At 49.3% G+C, this 27,605-nt stretch overlaps 1 protein-coding gene and 1 pseudogene across 3 annotated transcripts; both read left to right on the top strand.

Moving 5' to 3' along the window:
• Positions 1 to 19,484: 19,484 nt before the first annotated feature.
• LOC111154203 lies at positions 19,485 to 19,715 on the top strand (annotated as a pseudogene).
• A 5,241-nt stretch (positions 19,716 to 24,956) lies between these two features.
• Positions 24,957 to 27,380, top strand: LOC111154109 (ras homolog family member B). 3 transcript variants are annotated; one of them, XM_022513499.1, is made up of 2 exons: positions 24,958 to 25,441; positions 25,502 to 27,380. In XM_022513499.1, exons 1-2 carry the CDS (start codon positions 25,313 to 25,315, stop codon positions 25,901 to 25,903), a joined length of 531 nt encoding a protein of 176 aa, XP_022369207.1. In that variant the 5' UTR covers positions 24,958 to 25,312; the 3' UTR covers positions 25,904 to 27,380. The 3 variants fall into 3 exon arrangements, with proteins under 3 accessions (XP_022369206.1, XP_022369207.1, XP_022369208.1); XM_022513500.1 differs by having other exon boundaries at positions 24,958 to 25,468; positions 25,721 to 27,380; XM_022513498.1 differs by having other exon boundaries at positions 24,957 to 27,380.
• The last annotated feature ends 225 nt before the right edge of the window (positions 27,381 to 27,605 follow it).

Below are 27,605 nucleotides of genomic sequence, written 5' to 3'. Positions count from 1 at the left end.
GGAGCTCAAAGGCCTTGGCTAGAGAGGAAAGGTGGAAATACAAGCCACAGGAGAGAATAAGAAGGTTGAAGACAGAAGTCTTCGGTGCCATAAATAAGCTATTGACCGACCAACCTCTTAGATTTCTACCTAGAAATCTACCAGGCCTGTTTTATTTAATTTTTTAAAAAAGATCTTATTTATTTATTTATTTGTTTATTTGACAGAGAGAGAGAGAGAGAGTAGTGAGAGAGGGAACACAAGCAGGGGCAGGGGGGAGGGAGAAGCAGGCCTCCCGCTGAGTGGGAACCCTGGGATCACGGCCGGAGCCAAGCAGACGCTTAACGACTGAGCCCAGGCGCCCCATACCAGGCCTGTTCTAATAGCACCCCCTCTACCTCTCCCATATGTACTTCTCACGTGCGGGTCTCACGGCTCCTGCTGAAGAATCTCAGAGGAGCTCCTAGAGAATTTCCTCTTAGTAATAGGGGTGGGGACTTGGCCCATGCCACCTCCAAGTTACTCAGAGGATAGCCAGCTCCCCTGTTGTGTGGGGGGTGTGGTTGCCACCCCCTTTCCTTAGAGCCACCCCGTCCCCCAACCTGCCATGTTCAGAGTCCTGGCCCTGGGTCTGGCCTTGATGACATCTGAACAAACCAGTGCTTAGAAGGCAGACGGGGTGTTGGAGTGCGTGGCAGCTTTGGTTCCCTGCCTTGCTCCACACCTCCCAGGGCCTGGGGTCTTGTTTCTGAACTGCCCGGGGGCTGGCTCTTGTCCCCAGTTGCTCCTCTCTGGTACCATGTTCTAGGCATGAGGGCCATTTGCACACGGGACTTTCGGACGCTTCCTGCGCACTGGTTTGCTTTGTTGCTTCCTGCTCCGAGGCTGCAGAGCACTGGAGGCCTCACCTGATGCTTCCGGGCTGTCTGTCTGGCTCTTGCTGGGGAGAAGCTGGCAGGACAGTGAACAGACAAGGAGCACGTCCCTTCTGTCCTCCTGCCTGCCAGTCTGCTTCTGGAGCCCCCTGTTGGCAGGCCCTGCCGGGAAGCAGCTGACAAGGGGGACAGGGACTTTGCAAGGCTCTAGCCCCAGCGGCACAAAGCGGGGAAGCGTGCGTCTGGAGCTGAGACACGCTAGCTTGAGGACTGCCTAGCACCATGCCCTGCTACCTGTCCTTGCTTGGCAAGCTCTTGCCCATCCCTGGGTCTCAGCTCAGGTGTGGTTTTCTCAAGCCAGCTTCCTCTGGACCCAGTGTCCTCCTGGTTTCTCGTAGAGCCGTGTGCCTACTTGTAACCAGCACAAGACAGCTTGCAGGAAAGCCCTCTGGTTGTCGGCCACCCTCACTCGGCTGTGAGCTTCTGGAGGAGAGAGACTTTGTCTGGTAATTACTTGTAAACTTCCCAGGAAGTCTTTGTTGAACTGTAGTTCCTGAGGTTGTAAGTGCTTCCTGGGAGAAAGTTAGGGAGTAAGTGAAGGGTGTTGGTTTTATTCCCAGTTCCCCCTCATATAGGTTCCCCTCAAACAGTTGGCGCTGCCATTCTTTTCTCCGACAATAATGATTAATGTTTATTGAGCACCTGGCAGGTACCAGGCACTCTTCTTCACGTTCCCCATGAATCAACTCATTTAATCTTCACAAACATTAAACTGAGGCACAGAGACGTTAAGCGGCTTGTCTAAGGTCACACAGCTAAAAAGTACTGGAACCAGAATTTAAGTTACAGACAGTCTGAGTTCCAGAGCCTGGGGTCTTAGCCACTATTTACAAAAATATAGCCCAAGGATGATGGGAAAATGTGGCCAACCTATGGTGATGACAATGAAAACAACCATACTCTCTCTTTTAAAAAAGATTTTATTTATTTGAGAGAGAGAGAGAGAGAGAGAGAGAAAGCACAAATGGTGGGGAGGGGCAGAGAGAGAAGGAGAAGCAGACTCCTTGCTGAGCAGGGAGCCTGACATGGGGCTCAATCTCAGGACCTGAGCCAAAGGCAGACACTTAACTGACTGGGCCACGCAGGTGCCCCGACAATATCATACTTTATATACTTTATCATACTCTTGATAAAACATTACTTCCATAGTAAATCGAGTTCTATCACATTGCTTCTCTCTAGGAAATAATATCTCCCTTCTTTTGGTGAACCGAGCCTCCCAGCTCTGCAAATATAAAGTTCTAGAAGAGGCTGTGGAACATCGTATTGATACCCACCAAGTGGATGGGGGACCCAGATGGGACCAATGATAACTCTCTCTGGGATTTCTCAGGTTGGCACTAAAAGATGAGGGCGGTGCCTCTTTGAGGTGAAGCTGGGAGATGCTCCAGGCTTAGGGAGAAGCTAGTCTCCCAGAGGAAGAAGCCGGTTCACAGAGAGACGCCGGCATGGGGAAAAGGAGAGCGCCTCCATTCTCTGCGCTGGGTCTTGAGGCTCTGAGCTGGTAAATCCCTCTTTGATGTCATCTAGTTTGTCTGGTTTCTCTCGCTTGTGAATAGAAGGTCCCTAATAGCAGCTTATAGTGTCTAACACCCTTTCACAGGTAGTTGATTCTTACTAGCCTGAGGAGGCAGCAAGGTAAGAATCAGATCCCCACTTTTCAGAAGGGAAACTGAGGTTGGGAGCAGCTAAGTGAATGCCAAGCGGCAAGTGAACAGTAGAGCTGGCAAAGCAGTGGGGGGGAGGGGTCTGTCTACTTTCCCACCCTGTGCTCTCAGGGAGCCCTATGGAGGGGGCTTGGCCCCACCTGTCTCTCAGTAGCTTTGACCTGGCCTTTGCCTCCTCCCTTTCCTAGTTGCTTGTTGTGGGGCCTTTGGGGCTGGGAGCCTGTTTCTGCAGGGCAGGGGATGACAGACTGCCCTGGAGCTCACAGGGCCATGTGGGACAGAGGTGACTGGGTACAGCGGGCACAGGGGCAGGGCAGCCTGCATGTGGCAAAGCTGCACGGGGGCCCAGCTGCCAGCTGCCCCCAGGGCTGGGCCGTCCATCTGCACAGTGCCTCACCCCTTCCCGGGCACCTTGAGGGCCTGGGGAAGCTCCTCTTCTTGCCAAACCAGATCTGGGGTTCCCTCTCTGGTCTGGGCCCCAGCACGGGCAGGAAGTGGGTGTGGGGGCCTCTTCTGGCCTGGGGGCTGGAAAACCAGAGGCACCTCTGGTCTGGAGCTTGGCAATCCAGTTTGGGATTGCCAAGTGCCAGGCCCAACCACTACTCTGAATCCTAGTTTAGAATCTTCTTAACCCTGGTGAGAAGAGCTGGGAGCCTGTGACAGGAAGGAACTTCCTCTTTACTGCGGGTGTCAGGAATGGTCTGAGAGGGACAGTCTTTTGTGGTTAATGTGGGCCCTGACATTTCCCCCCCTCCCCTTGGGCTGATGTCCTCCCCTCGGGGTCCTCCTCACCCCCTACCTGGTTCAGGGCTTCGGGCCTGTGCTCCCTGCAGCTGGGCACGTAAGTGATGCCCCGGTTCGCTCCTTTGCTCCTCTCTGTGGCCTGAGGAGAGCAGCCGTGGCCTGCGCAACACCTGTTCACATCCCCATGCTTCGGGGGCAGCCCATTTCACAAAGAAAGAAACTTGGGTTGCCAGTTATCCCAAAATAAAAAATAAAAAGAGGATGCTGAATAAACTTTGAATTTCCAGATAAACGAATACTCTTTCATGTACGTATGTGCTGTATTTTATCTGTGAACTCTAGAAGCTCCAGCCCAGGCAGTGAGGTGGCCTGCGTGGGTCCTGTGACTGGCAGGACGGGGTTCCGGCCACTCAGCCAAGGGCTCCCTTCATCGTACAGCCTGCGAGCCGGTGGAGCATGGCCACCCCCTGTGGCTCCTGTCCCCCAGCTGGGGGGAGCCCCTGCTCCCGTCTAGGTTTGAGGATACTGGTAGCTGTGGGGATATGGAAGCCTGCCACGGCAGGAGGGACCAGCAGGGGCCCGCAGAACCGGCTCTGTGCCGGTGAGTTTCCTGTGTCAGCCTGACGGGCTGTGGGGTGCCCAGACGCTCAGTCAAACATGATCCTGGGTGTGGCTGTGAGGGTGTTTCTGGATGAGATCAGCCCTTGAGTCAGTGGCCCTGGAGCAGAGCAGATTGTGCTCCCTCATGGGGGCGGCTTCGTTCAGTCAGCTGAAGACCTGAAGAGAATAAAAAGGCGGACCCCTCCCACCAGTAGGAGAGAACTCTTGCCGCCCCAGAGCTTTCTAGCCGGGTTGTTGGTTTTTCCTGCTTTGGACAAAAGCTGAAACGTTGGCTTGTCCTGGGCGTCCAGTCTGCTGGCCTTCAGCCTGGAATGACGTCCTGGCTCTCCTGGCTTGCTGACTACAGACCTTGGAACTTCTCAGCATATATATTTCTTCTTATTATTCATATATATGAGAGACAGGGAGGGACTTATTAGAACCAACAGGAGATACATATCTCCCATTTGTTATATATCTATATTCGTTAACGGATCTGTATCTCCTATCCGTTCTTCTCTGGAAAACTCTAACACAGCATCACTTTGGACCTTGTGAGAAACACGCATTTCCTTGGTCTCTAATGGGACCTAGTGGATCATAAACTCCTGGTGTGGGACTCATCAGCCTGAATTTTTAAGCAAACATTCCAGGAAGCTCGGATGCTCATTGAGGGTTGAGAATTGCTGCTCTACACACAAACGTTGGTGGTAGAGAGAGCGCTCCAAGTCCTTGACTGAGCTCTTTTACCCGCTCCTGGGTTACTCGGGCATTTCACTGGGCATTCTATTTGGTTTGATTATCCTTTATGTGGGTCCTGGACATTGGGGCTTCTAAATATCCTGGATTGGGGTGTGTGGTTTTGGGGGGCGGAATGCAGAGGGAGAGGCCATCCACTTCTGTGTGCTAAGGACTGACTTCGGTTTAATAGGTTCCATATTGAGGCTATATTTCCCTCTAGTAATTCAGGTTGGGACTGGCTTTTTAATTTATGGGGCCATTATATTAGCCAGGGTTCTCCAGCAGAGCAGAACCAATAGGATACAGAGAGACACAGATATACAGACCTAGATCTAGATCTATAGATACACAGGAAGAGATTTGTTCTGGGGAGCTGGCTCATGTGATTATGGAGGCCCATGATCAGCTGACTGCAGTCTTCAGGCCTAGGAAAGCCAGTGGTGCAGCTCTAATCCAAACCTGAAGGTCTGAGCACCAGGAAGTCCTAGTTCAAGTCCGGAGCCGTGAGAACCAGGAGCTCTGATGTCTTTGGGCAGGAGAAGATGGATGTCTCAGTTCCAGGAAAGAGCGAAGTTGCCTCTCCTTCACCCTCCTTTTTTTTTTTTTTTTTTTTTTTTAAAGATTTTATTTACTTATTTGACAGAGAGAGATCACAAGTAGGCAGAGAGGCAGGCAGAGAGAGAGGGTGAAGCAGGTTCCCTGCTGAGCAGAGAGCCCAATGTGGGGCTCGATCCCAGGACCCTGGGATCATGACCTGAGCCGAAGGCAGAGGCTTAACCCACTGAGCCACCCAAGCACCCCTCCTTCATCCTTTGGTTCCATTCAAACCCTCTGCAGGTTGGGTGTGCCTCGGATTCTTGCTGGTTCTGTCTCACACTGTGGAGTATTTTTGCACAAGTTTCTTGACTGCTCTGTGACTCAGTTTCCTCGTCTATAAGACAAGGAGGTTCAGTCTTGCTCCCCATGGCAGTCGTAAGGGTGGAATTAAGTATGTGTTCAGCGAGGTTCTGAGCACTGAGCACCTGGGCGGTGGCCGTAGAAGTACCTGTTCACTCCATCCTGCAGGCCCCTTCCATCTGGGCTCGCCTATCCCTGGAGGGGGTTAGTGGGAAAGGCTGGCTGGGCTGCACAGGCCACCACCCTGCACACTGGGCAGCACGGAAGGGCCCTGCCCTGGCTGAAGCCTCAAGCACCTGTGCCATGTGGGCCGTGTGGTCCAGGAGACCCTCGGTGGTGAAGGTGTCAGTGCTGGGAAAAGAGGCCATGTGGAGTTTGCAGCCTGTCTCAGTCGGGAGAATCACAGTACTGATCTTCGGGACTCTGGAGCAAGGCCATGGCCTCTGGGGTTAAGAACTAAATGCCTTTTTTTATTTTTTAGAAGATTTTTATTTATTTATTTGACAGAGAGTGATCACAAGTGGGCAGAGGCAGGCAGAGAGAGTGGAGGAAGCCGGCTCCCCGCTGAGCAGAGAGCCTGATGCAGAGCCCGATGCGGGGCTTGATCCCAGGACCCTGAGAACATGACCTGCTGAAGGCAGAGGCTCAACCCACTGAGCCACCCAGGTGCCCCAAGAACTAAATGCCTTTTGAGAAACAATTTCAGTCATGCTTCTGGGCTCTAGAAGAGATGGAACGCCTGAGCACAGGATACCAAGTGACCATGCAGCCACAAGGACCCACCATGAACTGAGTCCCGTCAGAGCCACCACACAGTGAGTAGAACAGGCGCAGCAACAAGCCTGGGGGCTGGGAGGAAGGCGGGGGGGGGGGGGGGAGGAGGTTGGACGGAAGTGGTGCAGGCAGAGTGGAAGCAGGACCAGAGGGCCCAGAAAGCAGCGAGCCCAGAATCTCCATGGCCCCCCACCATAGTGCATTGGCGCCTTTCCTCGGCTCCTGCCCTCCACTGTGGGGAGACTCCCAAGTGACAGGGAAGAGTCAGGCCTGTGCTCACTGTATGGTTAGTTCCCTTGGTAACTTGGGTGTAAGCTGAAAATGGATGGCCACCACGCCACAACCTCTAACCAACCAGATCGTTTAAAGCATAAAGGAGATAGCTTTTCATTCCTTCATTTTCTCATTTGCACGTGAATTTCGTCCATTCATTCTGTCTCCTGTGGTTTGTCCCCGATCCCTCTGCCTCTTCCAGTAGGACTGGACACATTTATTTTTCTTCTTTTCTAGTGCATCTCCAGCACTTCCGTTTACATGAGGCCCCTCCCACCCGCACTGAAGAATGCTATCGTCTCTTTCATCTTGTAAGAAAACAAAACTTAAACTTTCTCAGAAGAAGAAAGAAGAAAACAAGTAAAAAGGAAAAACATAACTCCTCTTGTCCCTGTATCTGTTGCCTGTCTCTCTTCCCTTCCTTACAGACGGACTTCTTAAAAGAATGGACACCTGCTGTCTCTGTTTCTCACCTCCTTGTTCCCCCTCCCGTCCAGCCAGGCCTCCATTGCTGTCACTCTTTCTAAATGGCCCTTACGTCTGTCACCGCTGCCATAGCCCGACACAGGCGCCCCCTCACCTCCTACAGGAGCGCTGCGATAGACTCCTAACTTCTTTCAAGTAATCATTTTTGTTCGTTGGGCCCATCCCCGTATAGCAACCAGTATGATCTTTTAAGAGCCCACATCCCAGGGCGCCTGGGTGGCTCAGTGGGTTAAGCCTCTACCTTCAGCTCAGGTCAAGATCTCAGGGTCCTGGGATTGAGCCCCACATCAGGATCTCTGCTCGGCAGGGAGCCTGCTTCCTCCTCTCTCTCTCTCTCTCTCTCTCTCTCTGCCTGCCTCTCTGCCTTCTTGTAATCTCTCTCTCTGTCAAATAAATGAATAAAATCTTAAAAAAAAAAAAAAAGAGAGAGCACACATCTCAGTATTTCACATGCTCTGTTGGTTGGCTAGGGCTGCCATAACAAAATCCCACACATTGGGTGGCTTAAACTGAAACGGTTTTTTTCCATAGTCCTGGATCAAGGTGTTGGCAGTTTGGTTTCTGGTGAGGATTTTCTGTCTGGCCCACAGATGGTCACCTTCTTGCTGTGTGTCCTCATATAGCCTCTCCTCTGTGCATGTGCTCTACTTGGGTCTCTTACTCCTTCTAGGAATGCCCATTCTCTATGAGCTATATGGCCTTATTTAACCTTAATGACCTCCTTAGGCCCTATCCTCAAATACAGTCACACTGTGGGGTTCAAGCTTCAACATATGAAGTTGCCAGTGAAACGGTTCAGTCCAGGACCCACCAAAGTCCTCGACATGGTCTACCAGGTTCTGCCTGGTCTGGCTTTTGCCTGTTCTCCGTCCTGTCTGTTGAACTTTCCCACTTTCTCTGTGTATTTCTCAGTTCCTCAAACACACAGTCTTCTTCCCTCTCTGGGACCTCAGTACATGCTGTTTCTTCTGCTTGCAATATCCCTTTATCACTCTCCCCCATCCTTTGCCTGTGTAATGCCTCCTCATTCCGCAAACACTAGCTCACATGTCTTCCTCAAGGAGTAGTCATGAGCCCCAACGTGGTCATGACGAGGGCCCCCACTTATGTTTTCTCTCTGCTTTTCCTCTCTTCTCCTCCTCTTGTGGGGCTTAAATCTCTGACTGCATCAATCATTGTTTAATGCCTTTTTTTCCTCTTCCATAGAAAAACAGCTCTGAGATAATAGGGACCATGCTTGTCCTGTTGACTGCTGTATCCCTAACAGTTAGCTAGTGTACTGTCCATGCTAGGTGCTTTAAAAATATTTATTTAAAGAATTAATTCACAGAAGTGAAAGGTAGATTCCTTACTGGACTTTCAGGTGAAGAGAAGAATCAGCAACATCAAAAATTTTATAACTCCATTCCTCTGTGAACCTCTTTCTAGCCAGGAAAGTCAGGCTGATGGGAATTATATCAGTCTGACCTATTTTGGAAATTGCACAGAAGACTCTAGCTAAGATCTCAGTGGTGAATGTTAAACGTTCATCTCTGCCCACGTTGCTCAGTTGTGGAAGATTGTTTTCAAAGACGGCTGAAGCAATTTGTCCTATGCTCCTTTTCCATGTCCCGGGACTTTGCTGTTGCTTCTAAGAAGAGGGGTGTCGACTTCTCTTCTTCTTAAGTCTGGACTAGCTTCATGACTTGCTTTGGCCAATAGAATTGGGCAGAAGTGACGCTATGTGAGTTGTAGGCCTTGCCTGCAAGAGTCCTTACAGTGTTCTCTTTGACCGTCTTGGAATGCTGCCCCAATACCACTGTGGAAGGAAGCTGGGTTAGCCTGTTGAAGGGGGAGGCCAAGTGGAGGAGAATCAAGGGAACCCAGCTGACAGCCAGCATCAATTTCCAGACATGTAAGTAGGACCCTCTTGAGCCTTCCTGCTCAGCGGCTCCTCCAGCTGAAACGGACTGCCTGAAAGAGCCCAGGAGAGACCAGCAGAGGAACCCACGTAATTGGGAGAATATCAGATCTTTGCTAGGGGGCTTGTTACACAGAAATGGCTGAGTGGAACCTCAGTCCTCCTGACTTCTGCATATTAATCCCATTTCCTTTTCCCTAAACAGTCATGCCCTCCCTCCTGACTCTCTCACTGTCACACTCAGTCTGAATCATCAGAACATTCCAGAATGTCGCTATTTCCAAGTATAAATCCAACGAGAAAACAGACAAGGTAAATGATTCATCGTAGTGTCTACATGTGTGTCTTTCACTGAGTCCGGATGTAAGGGTGTTGTCAGGAGGCCTATTCTTGGAAAGATGGCCACATTCACTCACCTAGGACGTGAGGCTCCCCAGGGTGGAAGCTGGAGGCAGAGTCATTGTGCACATTTCATATGCCCTTGGCTGCAATTTCTAAACTTGAAGTGTAACCTAAGATGCATGTCCTGTGAAAAGCTCCTTCCTGTGACAAAGGCCTATTTCCTAGGAACTCTTCTGGGTGTACACATTGGCCTATCCAGTTAGTTAGCATTGTTTGTGTTAAAAAAAAAAAAAATTCAACTGAATAAATTTAAAGATCTAATTGGTTTTTAGTCAACAGTTCATGAATAAGGCAGCCTCTCCTCTAGCAACTCGAAGAAGTCTCTGAAGGGCTGTACAGAAATGAGAGGGTTTTATAGGCAGAAGGCAGCATGAAAAGGAAGTTTCTTTTTTTTATTTTTAAAGATTTTATTTATTTTTTTTGACAGAGAGAGAGAATGTGAGCAAACACAAGCAGGAGGAGCAGCAGAGGGAGAGGGAGAAGCAGGCTCTCCACTGAGCAGGGAGCCCAACGCAGGGCTTGATCCCAGGACCCTGAGGTCATGACTTGAGCCGCAGGCAGACACTTAATCGACTGAGCCACCCAGGTGCCCTGGAAAAGGAGGTTTCTAGCAAAGAATGGATTGTTTCAGGCAAAGTCACCTCCCTGTGGAGGTGGAAGGGGTCTACTGAGCAGATGACCTCACGAGTGCTAACCAGGTAATTCCAGATGAATATAAAGTTTACATTCCTGGAAGAGGTCGAAACTACATTTAGGTTAGGTGCTAAGTCTTGGTTTGCTGACATGAGGCTTAGCACAAGTAACTCCATTTAGAGCTGTTGTCTCTCTCTCTTTTTAAAGATTTTATGTATTTATTTGTCAAAGAGAGAGAGAGAAAGAGGGAGAGAGAACACAAGCAGGGGGAGCAGCAGGTGGAAGGAAAAGCAGGCTCCCCGCTGAGCAGGGTCCCTGATGTGGGACTTGATCCCAAGACCCTGGGATCATGATCTGAGCCAAAGGTGGATGCTTAACCGCCTGAGCCACCCAGGTACCCCTGTTGTCTCTTTTTTAAAATATTTATATCAGAAAAAACTTGGAAATAACCCAAATGCCAACAACATGAGAACGCATAAATATTTACAAAGTGGAATACCATATAGGTAAAGTGAATGAGCAAGAACTACATGTATTAATGTAGCCAAACCTCAGAAAACGTATCACTGAATGAAAGCAGCGAGCTGCAGAAGTTCTGTAAAGCACGACACTATTGGCATAAAAATTTAAAACATGCAAAACACCACTATATATCTTTAGGACACATTCGTGTGTACTGAGTGAATCCATATATGCAGGGGATATCGAACAACATATTTGAAAGAGGGAGGCCAGGGAGCAGGACTGGGGAGGGATACACAATGGTTTCATCTGTATGAAAGTGATTTGAAATGCATATGAGAAGTTCACAGATTGGCAGAGCCAGTAGTAGATATTATTCTGTATATGTTTCTTATGCTCGAACCATTATATGATAAAAAAAAAAAAATAGAAAAGTCTCCCCTTCCCTCTTCTCACTGGTTGGGTCCATCTTTTCTACGGTCCAGTCTCTTCAACACTGGTTTCCTGGCAGCCCTCGGCCACCATGTGGGTTAAAGTCATCCAACCTAAAGAGGCCCATGGTGTGCTTAGTTTTATTTTATGACAGTAGAGCTCTAAGTCAGGGAGAGTTTCAGAGAGAAAGGAAAGAGAACTTCCTCCAGGGAGTGCTGTTTTCCCAGTGTGGGCTCTAGAAATGATTAGGGATGGGTGCCTGGGTGGCTCAGTGGGTTAAAGCCTCTGCCTTCAGCTCCGGTCATGATCCCGGGGTCCTGGGATCGAGCCTCACATCGGGCTCTCTGCTCAGCAGGGAGCCTGCTTCCTCCTCTCCCTCTCTCTCTCTCTGCCTACTTGTGATCTCTGTCAAATAAATAAATAAAATCTTAAAAAAAAAAAAAAAAAGAAATGATTAGGGAGGGAGTGGGTGATTTTGGCAGGACTTCCTGTACCCGCTGTGCCCTGCGAGGCCTGCCAGCCTCTCATGCGCCATAGCAGCCTCTGGCTGTAAAGTGCAAGGTCAAATCTCGATGAAGACATCGGGCAGTGTCTGCCTGGATGGAGAAGCTCATCCAGAGGTTGGCTTCTGGAAGTGCGAGGGAGGGGTGGGTCATGGAGGGAAAGGAAGGTGAGAGGACAATTCGGGAAACGTACTTCAAGGAAGGGAGCGAACAAAATAGTATTTCACAACCCAGGAGTTCTGGAGTCACTTCTGAGTGTGATCTGGGCCACTAGAAAACCCTTGACCTGGACGAGCCTAGAAACAGCAGAGTCTTCATGTTCCTCTGAACCACTGTGGTAGGAGTTAGCCGTCCAGGAACACGGACTGCTCAGTGGAATTTGGTTTTGACCTTTACTGGCAGTGCAACTCAGGCAAGTTATTTAATTCTCTCATCTCTGTTTCTTTATCTCTAAGTGGTGGGGATAATAATAGCGTAATACAAATAAAACTGGCTGGCTCAGTTCTAGCTCCGTTCTGTGTTGCTTCTAGAAGACACGTAACTCCAGCTCAAAACGTTTTTTCAGAAGAAATATAAACATGTATATTAATCTCCCAAAGAAGTACCCAAGGGGAGCTATAGCATTAAACACATAATACACACTCCCTAAACATCCTTTTAACTCAACAAATTCCCCAGAGTCCTATCCTTAAGGCTGCCTCCACCCAGATTCTCCTCTCTTACCCCCACTTCTCTCTTGACCACTTTTCTGGCCTTTTGGACAAGTTGTTTTTTTTTCTTGGAGAAGCTCCAGAGCCTTCAAAAATGTAAGTCAAATCAGACTTTCAGCTCGTTTTGATTCTCCTCCCCACTAATGATCATAGGAAAGAGCCTGTTGTCCAGCAGGGAAACCCAGAATCCTCTAGACCGGGGCAAAGGGGGGGGGGGTGAATAGGCTGCCAATATTAATACCGTTTGTCCCTGTCACACTTTGCTCAGGCTTGTTGAGATGATTAGAGGAAATAATGCATGTCAAGAATTTAATGGTAGCTAACACTAAGTCCCGAAAATGTTAGTTATATTACCTATGGTTAATAATCATCACTAGCATTACTATTCCTAGGGGCTTATTTACTTTGTTTAAATTTCAAGGACATCAGCCAAAAGTTGAAAAGGAAGTTCTAAATTCAACTGTGGTCCAGAGATTGCAGTGCGGGGTGCCTGGCTGGCTCAGATGGTTAAGCGGCTGCCTTCAGCTAAGGTCATGATCCCAGGGTCCTTGACTGAGCCCTGCATCAGGCTCCCTGCTGGGTGGTCAAGTCTGCTTCTTCCTCTCCCTCTGCGCCCCCCCCCATTCATGCTCTCTCTCTCTCTCAAAATAAATAAGTAAAATCTTAAAAAAAAAAAAAAAAGAGAGAGATTGCTGCACATTCCCCATTTGAGATGCGCCGCCCTCTGCCCTCTCCTAAGAGTAATTGTTGAAGTTGATTCCCACACATGGGAGGAACAGTTGGGCCACCCTCTCATGATGCTGGGAGCCCAGTGAAGGGCCTTGTCTTTCCTCGGGTCTCCCCGCAGCTGCTGGCCAGGATGCCAGAATGTTCCACGTTCTCCTGGCTCCGTGTGGACTCTGCTGGGCGCTTGGAAGCCACTTCCCCAGGGATACCTTGGTGGCAACGCCCCTGCAGGGGTCCCCATCCTGTAGCCACCTGACTGGCCTGCCCTGCGACACTGGCAGGTCTGAAGGGGCTGGGTGAGACCCTCCCTGGAGTTCCTTGAGAAGGACACAGGCAAAACACCCTGTGTACTGATGTGGGCTCCCAGGCAGGCAGCCAGGGCCTGCAGAAAGGGATCTTAGGTACCAGAAGGGCCTGGAGATGAGCAGACTTGGAGAGGGAGTCCTTTTCCACGAATTGAAGGGCTGTCCTAGGACGTGGGAGCAGACGCCTTCTGCGGCACCTCAGACACGGCCTCCAGGAGCTCTGGGAGGGGTGTTGTCCGATCAGGGAGGTGCGAGGGGAGAATGGCCGCTCCCCTGCCTGGTGGTGGGGGAGTGTGTGCACGTGTGTTGATGGTGGGGAGGGGGGCGGCAGGACAAGCAGAAGCTGGGTGAGCCCTCTGGAAGGACAGCTAACAGTTTCTGGGGACATAACGGGTTCTAAATACTCTACGTGCAGTAACTCATTTAACTCACAATAGCCTAGTGAGGGAGGCACGTGAGTGCCCGCTTCACTGAGGAAGATAATACCCAGGACCACACAGACTGTTAGCCGTGCGCCCAGGGAATGCCGCCGGCCAGCAGCTCAGCACACACTCCCTTGAACCTCCATGGCCGAGTTTCCTCCAGTGCAGTAGGCGGGGGACATAGGGTGGTGCTTCTCAGACTCCACTGATCGTACTTTGTGGAGCTCTGGGTTCTGATTCTCTAGAGGCCTGGGCTGCGCTGGGGCCGGAGATTCTCTGTCTCTAACAAGCTTGCAAGAAATGCAACTGTTGCTGGTCCACGGACCACACAGCCTAGGGCTCTACTCCTAGGATCGCTTTCTGCTTTGAGGTTCTCTGTGGGCCTTTGGACCCTGCTGGCATTCACAGCACTTCAAGGAGAGGAGAGAGACCAGGGCAGGGGCACTGGGGTGGGAGTGGAGGCTCAGGGTTCTGGAGAGCTGATTCTTCCTCCCAGATGGCCACAGATCTAGCCCTCTCCTGCCTCTTCTCCGGAGAACCGGTGTGGGAGCAGACACAGACTCAGTCACAGACAGACAGACAGACACACACATCCTCACCCTCTCTGAGGCTCTCACTGACTGGGAGGGGAGGTAACAGCCTGGAAGTGGGGACACGCCTTCCACAGCTCCTGCTGCTCTCGCCATCCTTGCTCTGCCTGGTTGATCAAAGAGACCTGTGAGTTGGAGGCCTAATTCCCTACTTGCCCCTTCTTTGGGCCCTCCCCCACATGCTGCCGGCATGGCCTTATGAAACAAAACAGTATGTCATCCTTCCCCGTCTCCCTCATGCACACCTAGAATCTTTGGTGGAATAATTTATTTACACCTAAAAAAGTCAATAACTCCCTTTTGCCTACAATGTAAACTTATCTTCTGTACAGAAAGGAGTTAACACAGCAGACCTACAGCTTATTCTTTTTTTTTTTTTTAGATTTTTTAATTTTTTAATTTTTTTATTTTATTTGACAGACAGATCACAAGCAGGCAGAGAGAGAGGAGGAAGCAGGCTCCCCGCTGAGGAGAGAGCCCGATGCGGGGCTCGATCCCAGGACCGGGATCACGACCCGAGCTGAAGGCAGAGGCCCTAACCCACTGAGCCACCCAGGCGCCCCCCTACAGCTTATTCTTAGAAAGACCTGCTCAGGGTGCCTGGATGGCTCAGTGGGTTAAGCGTCTGCCTTCAGTTCAGGTCATCATCTCAGGGTTGTGGGATCGAGTCCCTTGTCGGCTCTCTACTCTCTGCTCGGTGGGAGTCTGCTTCTCCCTCTCACTCTCTCACTCTCCCTCTGTACTGTCTCTCTCAAATAAATAAAATCTAAAAAAAAAAAAAAAAAAGTCCTGCTCAGCCGGTTGCCCTTGCCCTTGACGGGCATCTGGGAACTGAGATTTTAGGAGGGTTCCCACCATTAACCGAGAAGAGCAGCTCACTCTACCTAAACTGTCTGTGCAAACACTATACCCATGATAAATACCCCATTTCTTCCAGGAGTCTGGGATTTGGGCACATGCTGGACAGAAAATACTTAGCACAGTTCTTCAGAGAAACAGAACCGATGGGCTATACATACATAGAGGAGTGCATGATTCATTTTAAGAAATTGGCTCATGCAGTTGTGGAGGCTGGCAACTTTGAAATCTGTAGGGCAGACTGGCAGCCTGGAAATTCAGAGCAGACCCCAAATTCTGTTGGGGAGCAGGCTGGAAACACAGGCCGGGTATCCATGCTGCAGTCTCTACAAATCTCTCTTCTTCAGGCCGCCTCGGGCTTGTGCGTAAGGTCTGACACTGGTTGGATGAGACCCACGCACACTGTGCAGAGTAATCACATTACTTACAATCTACTGGTTTACATGCTAATCACCTCTGAAAAATACTTTCATGGCAATGTCTAGATTGGTGTTTGACCAAACAACCGGGCGCCGTAGCTTTGCCAGGCTGGCATAAAAAATCACACAACATGGCTGCTGGTAAAAATCCCGGGTGCTGATTCTCCAAAAAGCTTCCTTGGTTGGCAAGGTTTTACATGTGTTGTTACAGCTCACTGTTGGGGGAAGTGAGTGTGTCCTGCATGACTCCCTGGGAGAGGACACAGCTTCCTCAAGAAAGATGATTTCTCTGGCACCTGGGTTTCCCCAGACTTCGCCCCATGTGCCTTTCCTTTTGCTAATCTCACTTGGCATCCTGTTGTTCTAATAAACCACATCTGTGAGTACAACTGCGCTGAGTGCGGCGAGCCCTCTTAGTGCATCACTGATGATGGTTTGGGAATTCCTCACTCATCTGCAGATGCTTCCATCTGAGCCTGGCCAGTCTCCTCAGCTCCAGCAATTGCTTCTCTCTACCATATGCCCCATATGCCGGCCATGTCGATCTGCCTGGTACCTGAAAATTCTAGAATGCCCTTCTTTTCTTCCCTTGGCCTGGCTAACTTCTCTGCAATTGTCCAGACTCAGCTTGTTTTGGTCATCCATGGGGGGATAGGAACAAACTGTCCCAACAGAGAGTGGCTTACAACAGTAACAATTTATGATTTCTCAGGATTCTGTGGGTCGACTCAAGCCGGTCTTCTACTCCTCATGGCGTTGGTTGAGGGGTTAGGAAGGAAGGTTCAGATGGCCCCACCCACAGAGCTGGCAGTTGGTGCTGACCACTAGCTGGAGCTGGGCTGAGGCGAGGTCAGGAACGCAGGTTCTCTTCCATGTGCGCTTGTCCACCTGGTAGGCGGAGTTTCCTTAAAGCATGGCGGCCGGATTCCACGAGGAAGGTGTGAGTGCTCATCCAGCAGCACCTGCATTCTTGCTGATGTGCCATTGGCCTAATCCAGTCACAGCCCAATCTCGGACTCATCACAAGAGGGGACCACACAAGAGAGGAATGCTAGGGGTTGTGGTTCACTGAAGGCCACCAAAGTGCCAACACACTACTCAGGTCAAGCCTTCTCTGACCTCCTCAGGCGCCTCCCCTGTGCCTCCCCGCTGTAGCATCACCACACTGAACTGAAGTATTCTGTTCCATTGCTATAATTATTGCATGCTGTTGCCATCGTATTTGGGGGCTAGAGCCCCCTGAGGGCAGGGGCTCTATCTGATTCCTCCTGCATCCCACCGGTAGCACCGAGTATGTTCACAGAACAGATGATTGAATGAGAGCAGTGGCCGTCACCATTCCTATCTGCCAGCGTCAAGCCCTGCCTCTACCTCATTTAGGCATTGGAAGTTCAACAGCTGTGAGACACCACATGTGCTAAGCTCCTGAGCTCCTCAAAGCCTGGCAGGTGGGTCCCATGCTGAGGTCCTGGCCGGCAGGAGGCAACCAGCACACGTTAGTGCAATGAATGAAGTTCAGTCGCTTCGTGGGCATATCACCGAGATTCCCCAACTACAAATGCATCAACTGCTTGCTTCCGCGTCCTCTGTGACCGCGTGGAATGGCAGTCACACACTCCACATTCCAAGGACGAAGCAGTGCAGCAGAGCTATCTAACAGACAGAGTCTCCCATCCTCCTTTCTCATCGACGACCCTCCAGAAGAAGTTGTGTCTGTTGTGGAGCCCTGTTCTACCCACCTGTGTGGCTGGGGTGGAAACAGAGGCCCAGGGAGGGCGGGTGAAACACAGCCATCACCCTCACGACTGTGTCGTCTGCTCCCCAGACTGCGGGTCTGAGCAGCGGCTCCTGATACAGTCTCGTGCTAGAAATAGTCCCAGGCACATCTTCATCGGAGCCACAGTGGAGTGTGGAGATCCATTGTGAATTCAGCTCCGCCCTATTGCAAAATTCTGACATCATAAGATAACACAAGAAGTGACTCATCTCTGTATAAATACTTCGATTAGGTCATTTGCTTTCCAGACTGAAAACAGGGAAGAGAAAAAAAAAAACTTGGTGTTGTTGCCCCCTGGATTGACATAAGGGGGTAACATTCCTCCCCCCTGCAACTGAATGCTAACCCCCTTCCAGCTGTGAGAATGTTCTATGTAAGACCACATTTCCCTAGAGTCCACACTCCGGAATATTCATCTTTTGAACCTCACTTTAAGCAAGTCAAAGAAATAAGGTCTTGGATAATAAAAATTAAAATTTTTTTCTTTATACATTTTTTTACTTTATGAGAGGATTAATGATATTTTTCTGTAGGTGAGCCCCTTTGATTCGTTAAAAATGAAATTTATCTAGTCAGGGTTCACGAACTGGTTCTGCTGGCCAAATCTAGCCTGCTCTGCTTGCCCTCTTTGGGCAATGCCGTAGTTTGCTTTTCAATTTTGGACTTTGATAACTCAGATACAGCATGTTCTCCAGGTCCCCCCAGTTTCCACCACTATCCCATTTTATACACAGTTATGTGACCTGCGGGCCCCCTGGTGACACCCAAGTTTCCAGCCTTGGAGTTCTGTGTTTTATGGGGAAACTGAGACCAAGAAGGGTCTTGTTCTCAGGGAAACTGAGACCAAGAAGTCTACCCAAGGCTGGGTGCCCAGGAGCTGGGAGGCCTTGCAAACAGGTCTCCAGACTCCCAGTGTGAGGCTCCCCTCCCTTTGGCTTACTTGATCTCCACACCACTTTCCTGGAGCTTCCGCTAAAGTAACATAGGTATGTGCAATCAGAGCGCTTGCCAGAAAACTGGCAAGCATCTGCTGGGGTGGTTTTGTCATGACAGCAGCCCATAATGGCGTGTTCTTGTGACCTTTCTCCTTCCTTTCTGCCCTCCGGTCCTCAGGGTGAGGCCCACCTCACACGGCTGCTGCCATCAGGCACATCTCCCACATAGAAGGAGGAACGTTTTTCTACTTCTGCCCGTTGCTGCTTCTCCTTTTTTATCAAATGGCACTGACTGGAAGCTTTATGCACATAATAGCTACATAGTCAGTGCTTTCGATGGTGCCAGTGGGCATCTCTTCCTTCTGGAAAAATCCTACTTGCTAGTCAAGGCTCCGATCAAATGTCACCTCCTGTGCGAAGTCATCTCCACCCTTCATTTACATATTAGAGCAACCCACGTGTAAGTGTGTGTGTGTGTATGTCTTTACACGAGGGTTCTATGCCCTTCCTATCTTTTGTGCCCTTACTTCCCCTCCACTACTCCCCTCTCCAAACCATGTTTGCTGAATTAAATTGAGAGGACTGAGGTTTAACATGAGAGTTCCAGAGAACAACCAACAGCCCCTACTTTACTACCAAAATTGGAAAAGGACTAGATTTTGATTCTCTTTTTTGGAAAGGAAAATATGTCACCTCGCAGAAAGACCAAACAGCCTCTACTGTTCAAAAACATACCTCCCGGTGTTGGGATGTGAGTTAGACATATTAGGGAGGGGGCATATTAGTGGGGGGGTAGATGAAGGGCATGGGGGTGCCTGGGCTGGACAGCAGTGAGGGAAGGGGGATTGGGAGGCTCCAGATTGTCCCAACCAGTGTTCAGCTGAGTATCTGGGCTCTCTGACACAAAACCCAGCAGTGAGTTTGGCACAAATAAAAGGAAATTATACCATAGGAAGATTAACAGTTTTCAGGGGGTTCATACAAAAGTGACTTCCTGAGGTGATGAGTGAGGGAGTACTCAGGGAGCCACATGGACTTATAGATATGTTATTTTATTTTATTTTACTTTATTTATTTGACAGAGAGAGTACAAGCAGGGGGAGTGGCAGGCAGAAGGAGAGGGAGAAGCAGGCTCCCCGCTGAGCAGGGAGCCCAAAGCAGGATTCAATCCCAGGACCCTGGAATCATGACCTGAGCTGAAGGCAAATGCTGAGCCAGACAGGCGCCTCCATGTGTGTGATTTAAAATTTTCCAGCCGAGAGGGATGCCACAAATTACATTTGGAGGCACCTTTGAACTCGCCGAGTAGACAGCATGAACAAAGCTTACCCTCTTGAGTTGAAAGAATTTATGGACAAGAAATTATCATGGAAATTAAGTGGTGGCAGACATGGCCAAGGAATATTATGGGGGTTCGATCTGTTTATGAATCTTGTGATAGATGAATGTGTGGAGATGGCAAATAGTGGGCAACAGAACAATACTGGAATGGTGGTAATACAAGGAAAGAGTATGATCATGTTAGAAGCCTTGGAACGAGTATAAACAATGGGTATGTTCATCAGAAGAGATCAACTGCTTCCACATGTCCCCTCTCCATAGTACCTGTTTTATTGCAATATAAAAATCAGGTCGTGTGAATTTTCATACTGAACTTTTTTGTTAAATAAACTTTTATAAGAGTAAAAAATTTTTTTCTAGTTATCACATTAAAAACCACAAAGAGGTAAATTAATTTGAATTATATACCCAAGTATGTCCAACACATTAAATCTACTATCTTTAAAAATATATTCACTATACCTAAAATATTATCATTTCAATATATAATTAATATACAAATTATTAATGGACTATTTTACGTGTTTTTTACATGTTTACAACTTAACTCGGGTGCTAAATATTCATCGAAATTACACTATCTCTATTTAGACTCCATAAAATTTCCAGTAGGAAAAAGTAGATTCACATACCTAAGTTGTTTCAAACATATGTAAAAATTTCCTACCAACCAAATTAAATATCAGTTTTTATTTTTTTTTTTTAATTTCTTTGTGGTCTATATCCGTACTCGTGCAATTTTTTTTTCCCCATCATTATTGAGATACAATTGACGTAAAACGTTGGGTAAGTTCTAGGTGGACAGGTTTAAAGTGTTGATATGATATACTTATGTATTGCAGAATGACCACAGCCACCGTGTTAGCTAAGCCCTTGATGATGTCACATAATTCCCATCTCCTTTTTGTGGTGAGAACATTTATGATCTACTCTCCGACCAACTTGCAAGTATTAATACAGTATTATTAACTACAGTCCCCATGCTGCCCAGAAGATCCCTAGAACTTATTTATCTTGTAACTGGAGGTTCATACTCTTAGAGCAACATCTCCCTGTTTCCTCCACCCTGAATATCAGCTTTTCTATTTCAATTTCAATTTCAATTAATTAAAATCAGGTAACATTAAAAACTTAGCTCTTCAGTGGCATGAGCAGCATTCCAAGTTCTCAACAGCCACGTGCAGCTCACGGCTACTGGGACGGAACAAAGAACCATTTTAGAGTGATTAGGAGCTGCCCACTGCCCACTGCCTACTCCCCTTGACCTGGCCCTGGGCTGGACAGACAGGTGTCCGTTTGATCTGAGCTCAGTGCCCACATTCTGAAGTTTAACAGTTTAGCTGTGGTCATTCTCTCGTGAGCCCAGCCTTCCCTGTCTTAGGCCTGGGTCCCACTGGACCACAATCCCAGGGTGGGAGAGAGATGTTTCACTTGCTGTTGCTCATAGCTGGAGACCTCGGAAAGTAGCCTAAAGGCTCAGCTATGTAACTCACGGCTGAATGGGCCCAAACGGACCAAAGGCGACCACCTTGGTTTTCCCAGTGCAATTGCATGCATGGTTTTCCAAGAGCCTTTCCCTCTCAAAACTCATTGCACTGAGATGGAAGGTTGACAATAGTCCTAGACACTTCAAGCTGCTCCTTAAAGTGGAAAAAATTTTTAAAATCAAATACTGTCAGGAATGTCTATGGCGTTGCTGATTCCCAGTAAAGGCTTATTGGTAAATAAATCTTTATTACTTCTAATTATACCAGAATATCCATTAATTCCTTTCTGAATTGAAGAAAAAAGAAGATTTTTGTAGTTAAAGTCGTTTTACATTCCTGTATATTATATTTAGGGTAAGAGAAGTCTATTATTATGTAAATTAGTGAGATTCAATAGCTTTTAATCTCTTTCTTCAAATCTCTTTTAGAAGTTACTATTTAGGGGCACCTGGGTGTCTCATAAGTTCAGCTTTGGCTCCTGGGTCTCAGCTCAGATCTTTTTTTTTTTTTTTTAAGATTTTATTTATGTATTTGACAGACAGAGATCACAAGTAGGCAGAGAGGCAGGCAGAGAGGGGGTGGGGGGAAGCAGGCTCCCTGCTGAGCAGAGAGCGGACGCGGGGCTGGGATCATGACCTGAGCTGAAGGCAGAGGCTTTAACCCACTGAGCCACCTAGGCGCCCCTCAGCTCAGATCTTAATCTCAGGGTTATGAGTTCAAGCACTGGTTTGGGCTCCACAGTGTGGAGCCTGCTTGAAAAGAAAAAAAGAAGTGACTATTTAGGAAAGAATTAATTTCTTAAGTGTATATGAAAATAGTAGTATGTATGAATAAATATCTATGTGACTATATATATAAATATATATGTGAAGAATTCCTAAAGAATCTATTTGTAAAACTAGAGTTTGACATCCCGTGAAAAAATCTTAAAATAAAAATAGTCATAAAATGCATGCTTTTTAACTAGATACGACTTTTTATAATCATATCTTCATTATATATACACACACATAGTATATGTGTGTGTATATATAAATGTAAATGTGTATATATATATATATATTTTTTTTTTCTTTTTCTTTTTTCGAAGGGGAGAAAACAAACAAACCTTGTTAAGACTGCCACAAGGTGGCACTAAAATCTAATGAACATTCCAGTCTCTGGTCTTGTCTGAGAGCCGCTGGGGGGTGATTTACAGGATCTGTAGGAAACACTGGACAAAACAAAACAAAACACCCCAAGTAAACGAAACTGAAGATTGGAGATAGATTAACATCTTCCTTTTGTCAGAGGGATCATTTCCCTCTCTCACTGGTGTAGGTGTCTGTCATGCAGTGAGTCCATATGTTAATAAAACTAATTTGTAACATGATTTCTTCTCACGGACCAATCCCTGCCCTTGCCCTTCAGTGGGCGTGTCCTGCGCAGGGAGAGGGGACGCAGGGAGGAGCCTGTCGAGCACACCACCTAGTTTGGAAAAGTTTATCCTGTGAGAGTGGTGCAGTCTTCAAAGCAGTCCGTTTCCATAGAATTTGTCAACGTATCCCAGACATAAAAATGAACAGCATGAAGAGAACTTGCTGCAGAACACGGATTTTTCTATTTGTTTACTTTGGCATATTTACCAACCGAGTATTTTTAGAAATATTGCGATATTGAAGTTCAGGCTTGGAACACTCATATATTATGTCTGAGGGTCAGGAAATGAGTGAGTTGAATCCCTCTTCCTGATTCTTTGTGTCTCAGTTTCTCAAAAAATACATGGTACAAAGTTTTGTTTGATATTTTCTTACTATTTGAAGCTTAAGGACACAGCCAAGTTTCCCAAGCTATATTAAGATAAAGGAAAGCAGTGTTTTAACAATGCAGCTATAAAAGGTTTTGACTAAAACAAAAAATTTTAGATAAGATTTTTCTAATAGACTAAGTGAAGAAGAAGAAAAAAGAAGAAGAAGAAGAAGAAGAAGAAGAAAAGGAAAAAAGAAAAGAGAAAAAAAGAAAAAAGAAAAGTTTCTGGATGGGAACCTAAACCAATGATCAAAAAAATCCTTCTTTTCTCCTGTGGGATCCCACTGTGGAAAAATTATTTATTTGTTGACAATTTAGTTCCTTAGTTCAGAAAAACAAAACCAGTGGAGCTTATCCAGTATGAGGGAAGGGTATTGGGGCGTTTCAATATGTTCCCTTTGGGACAGGCTCTAGGGATTATGGCACTACTGTCTTATTTGACTTGTTATGTCTGTGATGTTCATGTAGAGACCCAGACCTCAACATAGGAATCCCACGTGAAAACACCACTACTTAGTTACAGCCGGCTGTATGGGCTTGGTTGGATGGCTGTTAGCACAGAGCCTGGAGTCTGAGGTAGGAGACCCCAGAAAGTTCCGAGTTACTGAGCATTTAGGTGAATTCTCCACAGTCATTTTACTGATTCTTTCACAGGGTCAGGCATTGTGCTAGGGCTTTAAGATACTGAGGTAAGACAGAATCCTGGCGCTCCACCAGCTTCCAGTCTTAGAGAGGGAGGCAGAAATATGAGGCCATAACCGCATGATGATGTGGGAGTCTCTCTTTTGCTAAAAAACCAGTAAGCATCCTTCTGCCTCTATAATGGATATGGCCCAGTCTGTGTCGTTGGTACTTCAGCCCTCCATGATTGGCCTCAACCTGAGTTTCAACTCTCTCTCTCTCTCTCTCTCTCTCTATCAAGTGCAGTCACACTAAGTGAGTCCCTGATTTGAGAGTTTGTCTTATTCTTTCCCATCTCTCTGTTTTTCTCAGGCTCTTTCTTCTTCCAGCCAAGCCCTCCCTCTGTCCCCCTCCTCCCTCCTCTGTCCTGTGAAATCCTTTGCCTGAGATCCTTCTAGATCAGACTCTGGGATACATCAATCAAGTCCTGGTGTGTAGGAGAAGAGCTAGCACCCCACCAGACAATAATTTGTGGTGTCCTCGCCTGCAAGCTCCCCCTGCCCCCCTCTCTGTCCCCTGCTTTAGGCCTCATCCTCTTCTTGCCCAATGGGGTAAGAGGTTGTTGGGTTTTATTGTACAATTTACTTCAGGCAGTTTACAGCCTGACTACCAGGATCTGAATTCATCATTCAATCCCCGGCTGAAGCTGCGGTTTTCTGCCTTGTGACTTCCTCCCAGTGGACTTGAAGTCCAGCAAACAGCCCCAACCTTCCTTTTTCACCATCCCTCCTGCCCCTAATCTTCCCCTAGAGATGTAGGGGGTGTGGGTGGAGGGTGGGGAGGAAGAGGGGAGGCGAGAGGACTTGGAAGAGCTGGAGGCTAGACCCAGGCCCCCCCAGCTCACAGTCAGCTCTTGGCCTCAGGGGTCCAAATCTAGAGCTGTCCCAGGAAGAGCCCCCGGTGCGGGAGTTGGGAGGGGCTGACCAGACCAGGGAAGGGCTGTTTCTGAAAGAAAAGAACAGAACCTTCCCTGGAAACAAACGTGTGTGTCTTCGTGTGTGCATGTGTTTATTTAAAAACAAAACCGCTTAAAGGAGCCGCTCCCTCCCCCACAGGTCCGGCCACCGCCGGGAGTTTGCACCGAAGCGGGACAATTGGGAGTGGGAGGGAGTCGCCAACGCCCCCACAAAGTGCTGCCTTCTCCCGGAACCGCTCGCCCGGGCCCCGCAGGCTCCAGGCTGCCAGCTCGGGGCCTTGGCCCGGCGCGCAGAAAACGAGGCAAAGGGAGGGAACGCCGGCGCGGCCAGTGCCCCGCAGCGCCAGCCGAGGCGCAGACTCCCCAGTCACCGCCTCTCCCAGCCCCGCGGCCTGGGCCGTCAATCAAGCTCGTCCGGCCCCGCCCCTGGGCTGCAGCGGATGCCCAATCAGAGCGAAGCTCCGCAGCGATGAGCTCAGTCGGCTCGCTTCCCATTGGGCGGCTATATTAAGAAAGTGGCCGAACTCTTTAAATAGCGGACGCTAGGGCCGCAGCCCGCATCTGCCACCGCAGTCTGGCTGTAGTTCAGGGCTTTCCTGTACCCAGGCGAGACCCATAGAAGCCGGGGAGGGGACCAGGCCTGCTACGCGGTTCCAGCCGCCGCTTGCGCATAAAGGCGCGGATCCCGGACCCGGGGCGAGAAGAGCGGCCACCGCCCGGGATCAGCGCGGAGACGCACGGCGCGCCCTATGCCCCCACGCCCCCGCCGCGGCAGCCGGAGCGCCCCGAGAGAACGCGCCGCCGCGGGGCCCGGGTGCAGCTAGCGACCCTCGCCCCCAGCGCGCAGCCCGAGGTGAGCAGTGAGCGGCGAGCGGGACGGCAGCGAGGCGTTCGCGGGCCCCCTCCTGCTGCCCGGGCCCGGCCCGCTCATGGCGGCCATCCGCAAGAAGCTGGTGGTGGTGGGCGACGGCGCGTGCGGCAAGACGTGCCTGCTGATCGTGTTCAGTAAGGACGAGTTCCCCGAGGTGTACGTGCCCACTGTCTTCGAGAACTATGTGGCCGACATCGAGGTGGACGGCAAGCAGGTGGAGCTGGCGCTGTGGGACACGGCGGGCCAGGAGGACTACGACCGCTTGCGGCCGCTCTCCTACCCGGACACCGACGTGATCCTCATGTGCTTCTCAGTGGACAGCCCCGATTCACTGGAGAACATCCCCGAGAAGTGGGTGCCCGAGGTGAAGCACTTCTGCCCCAACGTGCCCATCATCCTGGTGGCCAACAAGAAAGACCTGCGCAGCGACGAGCACGTCCGCACGGAGCTGGCCCGCATGAAGCAGGAACCCGTGCGCACGGATGACGGCCGCGCCATGGCCGTGCGCATCCAAGCCTACGACTACCTCGAGTGCTCGGCCAAGACCAAGGAGGGCGTGCGCGAGGTCTTCGAGACGGCCACGCGCGCCGCGCTGCAGAAGCGCTACGGCTCCCAGAACGGCTGCATCAACTGCTGCAAGGTGCTATGAGGGCCGCGGCCGCCCTGCCTGCCCCCGCCGGCGCGGCTCCCCCTCTCGGGCCCGACCCCCCCCCACCTCGAGCCCGAAGAAGGGGAGACCCGCGCCCCCCAAGAACCCCACCGGACTGCCTGACGTCTGCCTTTCGGCCCGGCAGCTGTGACCCGGCTCCGGCCCTGGCGCGGGGAATCGGCGTGGGAGGCACCGGGCGCCCCCTTTCCAGTGTCTGTGTGCGTCCGGCTGTGTTGCACAGGCCCGGGCGCCTGCCGAGTGCCAAGGGTCCCGAGCACCCTTTTCTGAAGAGCCAAGCCCCTTCAGAGCGTGTGGCTGTGTGTTTGTTCGCGTCCCCCGCCCCACTTTCACCCACCCCCGCCTCTGGTCCCCGGAGAACAGCTTGGCGCCGGGGTGCAGCCGCGCCCCATGGGATGTTCGCCCGGAACCCAGCGAGCGCCTGCTATCCCTTGTCTGTAACATAGACCGCGGGAACTGCGGGAGGGGAGGGCTGGGGAGGATGGGGTGTTATATAAATATAGATATAATTTTATTTTCGAAGGTAGGATGGTGTTATTTAATGGTGGTGGTGGGTGGAGTGACAGGGCTCCAGAAGAGCTCCGGCCCACCCTGGGTCGGGCGCCCATCCAAGCATGAACAGGACTTGGCCATCTTTCCAACCCCTGGGGAAGACATTTGCAACTGCCGCGGGGCTGAGAGGACACAGCTTCCAGACTCTCGTCTCTCGAGGGCCAGCCCCAGGCGAGGCCCTCGCCAGCCCTGGGCAGGAGGAGGGAGAGAGTGCTTTGGGTCGTTTTTTTGCCATAAGCGAACTTTGTGCCTGTCATACAAGTGGAAATTGTTCAGTCCGAGAAACTGATGTTATTTGATTTATTTAAAAACTAAAACTTGTTGGGGTTTTTGTTTTTTTGTTTTTTTTTGAAATAATTCTTTGCACAATTGTTTTATTGTTTGACACTTAATGCACTTGTCATTTGCATAAGACGGTAGCATTCTGACCACCTTTGTGCGCTGTAACCTCATCTACTTCTGATTTTTTTTTTTAAGATGATTTTTAAAAAAGAGGAAAAAGAAACCACTAATTTTTGTTCTGTTTTCTTGAAAAAGTGGCAACACTGTTTTGGGATTTTATTTGTGCACAGATGCACACTATTTTGATAAAGGGCAGTAACAAGTATTGGGACCTATTTAACGCCCCCCCCCCCTTTTTTCCTCTTCACAAGGCAGTCTCGAAAAGCTATGTGAAATTTTCTCTGCATCTTTGTACAGAGAATGAACCTGCCCCTAGTCTCTCCTTTCTCACCCTCCCTTCCCCACCCAGTGGTACTTCTACTAAATTGTTGTCTTGTTTTTTTTATTTTTTAAATAAACTGACAAATGACAAAGTGGTGAGCTTATGATGTTTACATAAAAGTTCTATAAGCTGTGTATACAGTTTTTTATGTAAAATATTAAAAGACTATGATGATGACGTTTATAAAATGGCTCCTGTGATTTAATAGCGTGTAAAAATTTATCCTCTTGAATTTGGGGCAAGGGGAGACTCCTGCTAGACAAGATACTTTCTTGCCACTACTCCATTTTCCTGATAGCATTTGTGGTAAATGAGGCTGAAATCCTTTTGGGGGATATGTGGGGTTTGGGTGGGCATGGGAGACCAGTTACTCTTATCCCCATCCCAGAAGATGACTGGTGTACCCAG

The sequence above is a fragment of the Enhydra lutris genome, unplaced genomic scaffold, assembly GCF_002288905.1.
Source record: "Enhydra lutris kenyoni isolate GAN:26980312 unplaced genomic scaffold, ASM228890v2 scaffoldscaffold35, whole genome shotgun sequence".
Lineage (NCBI taxonomy): Eukaryota > Metazoa > Chordata > Mammalia > Carnivora > Mustelidae > Enhydra > Enhydra lutris.
The sequence above is the reverse complement of the archived record's forward strand: the minus strand, read 5'-3'. Positions and strand labels throughout refer to the sequence as shown.

Coding starts and splice junctions, on each gene's coding strand:
- LOC111154109 (XM_022513498.1), top strand. CDS start 25,313: ATGGCGGCCATCCGCAAGAAGCTGGTGGTGGTGGGCGACGGCGCGTGC.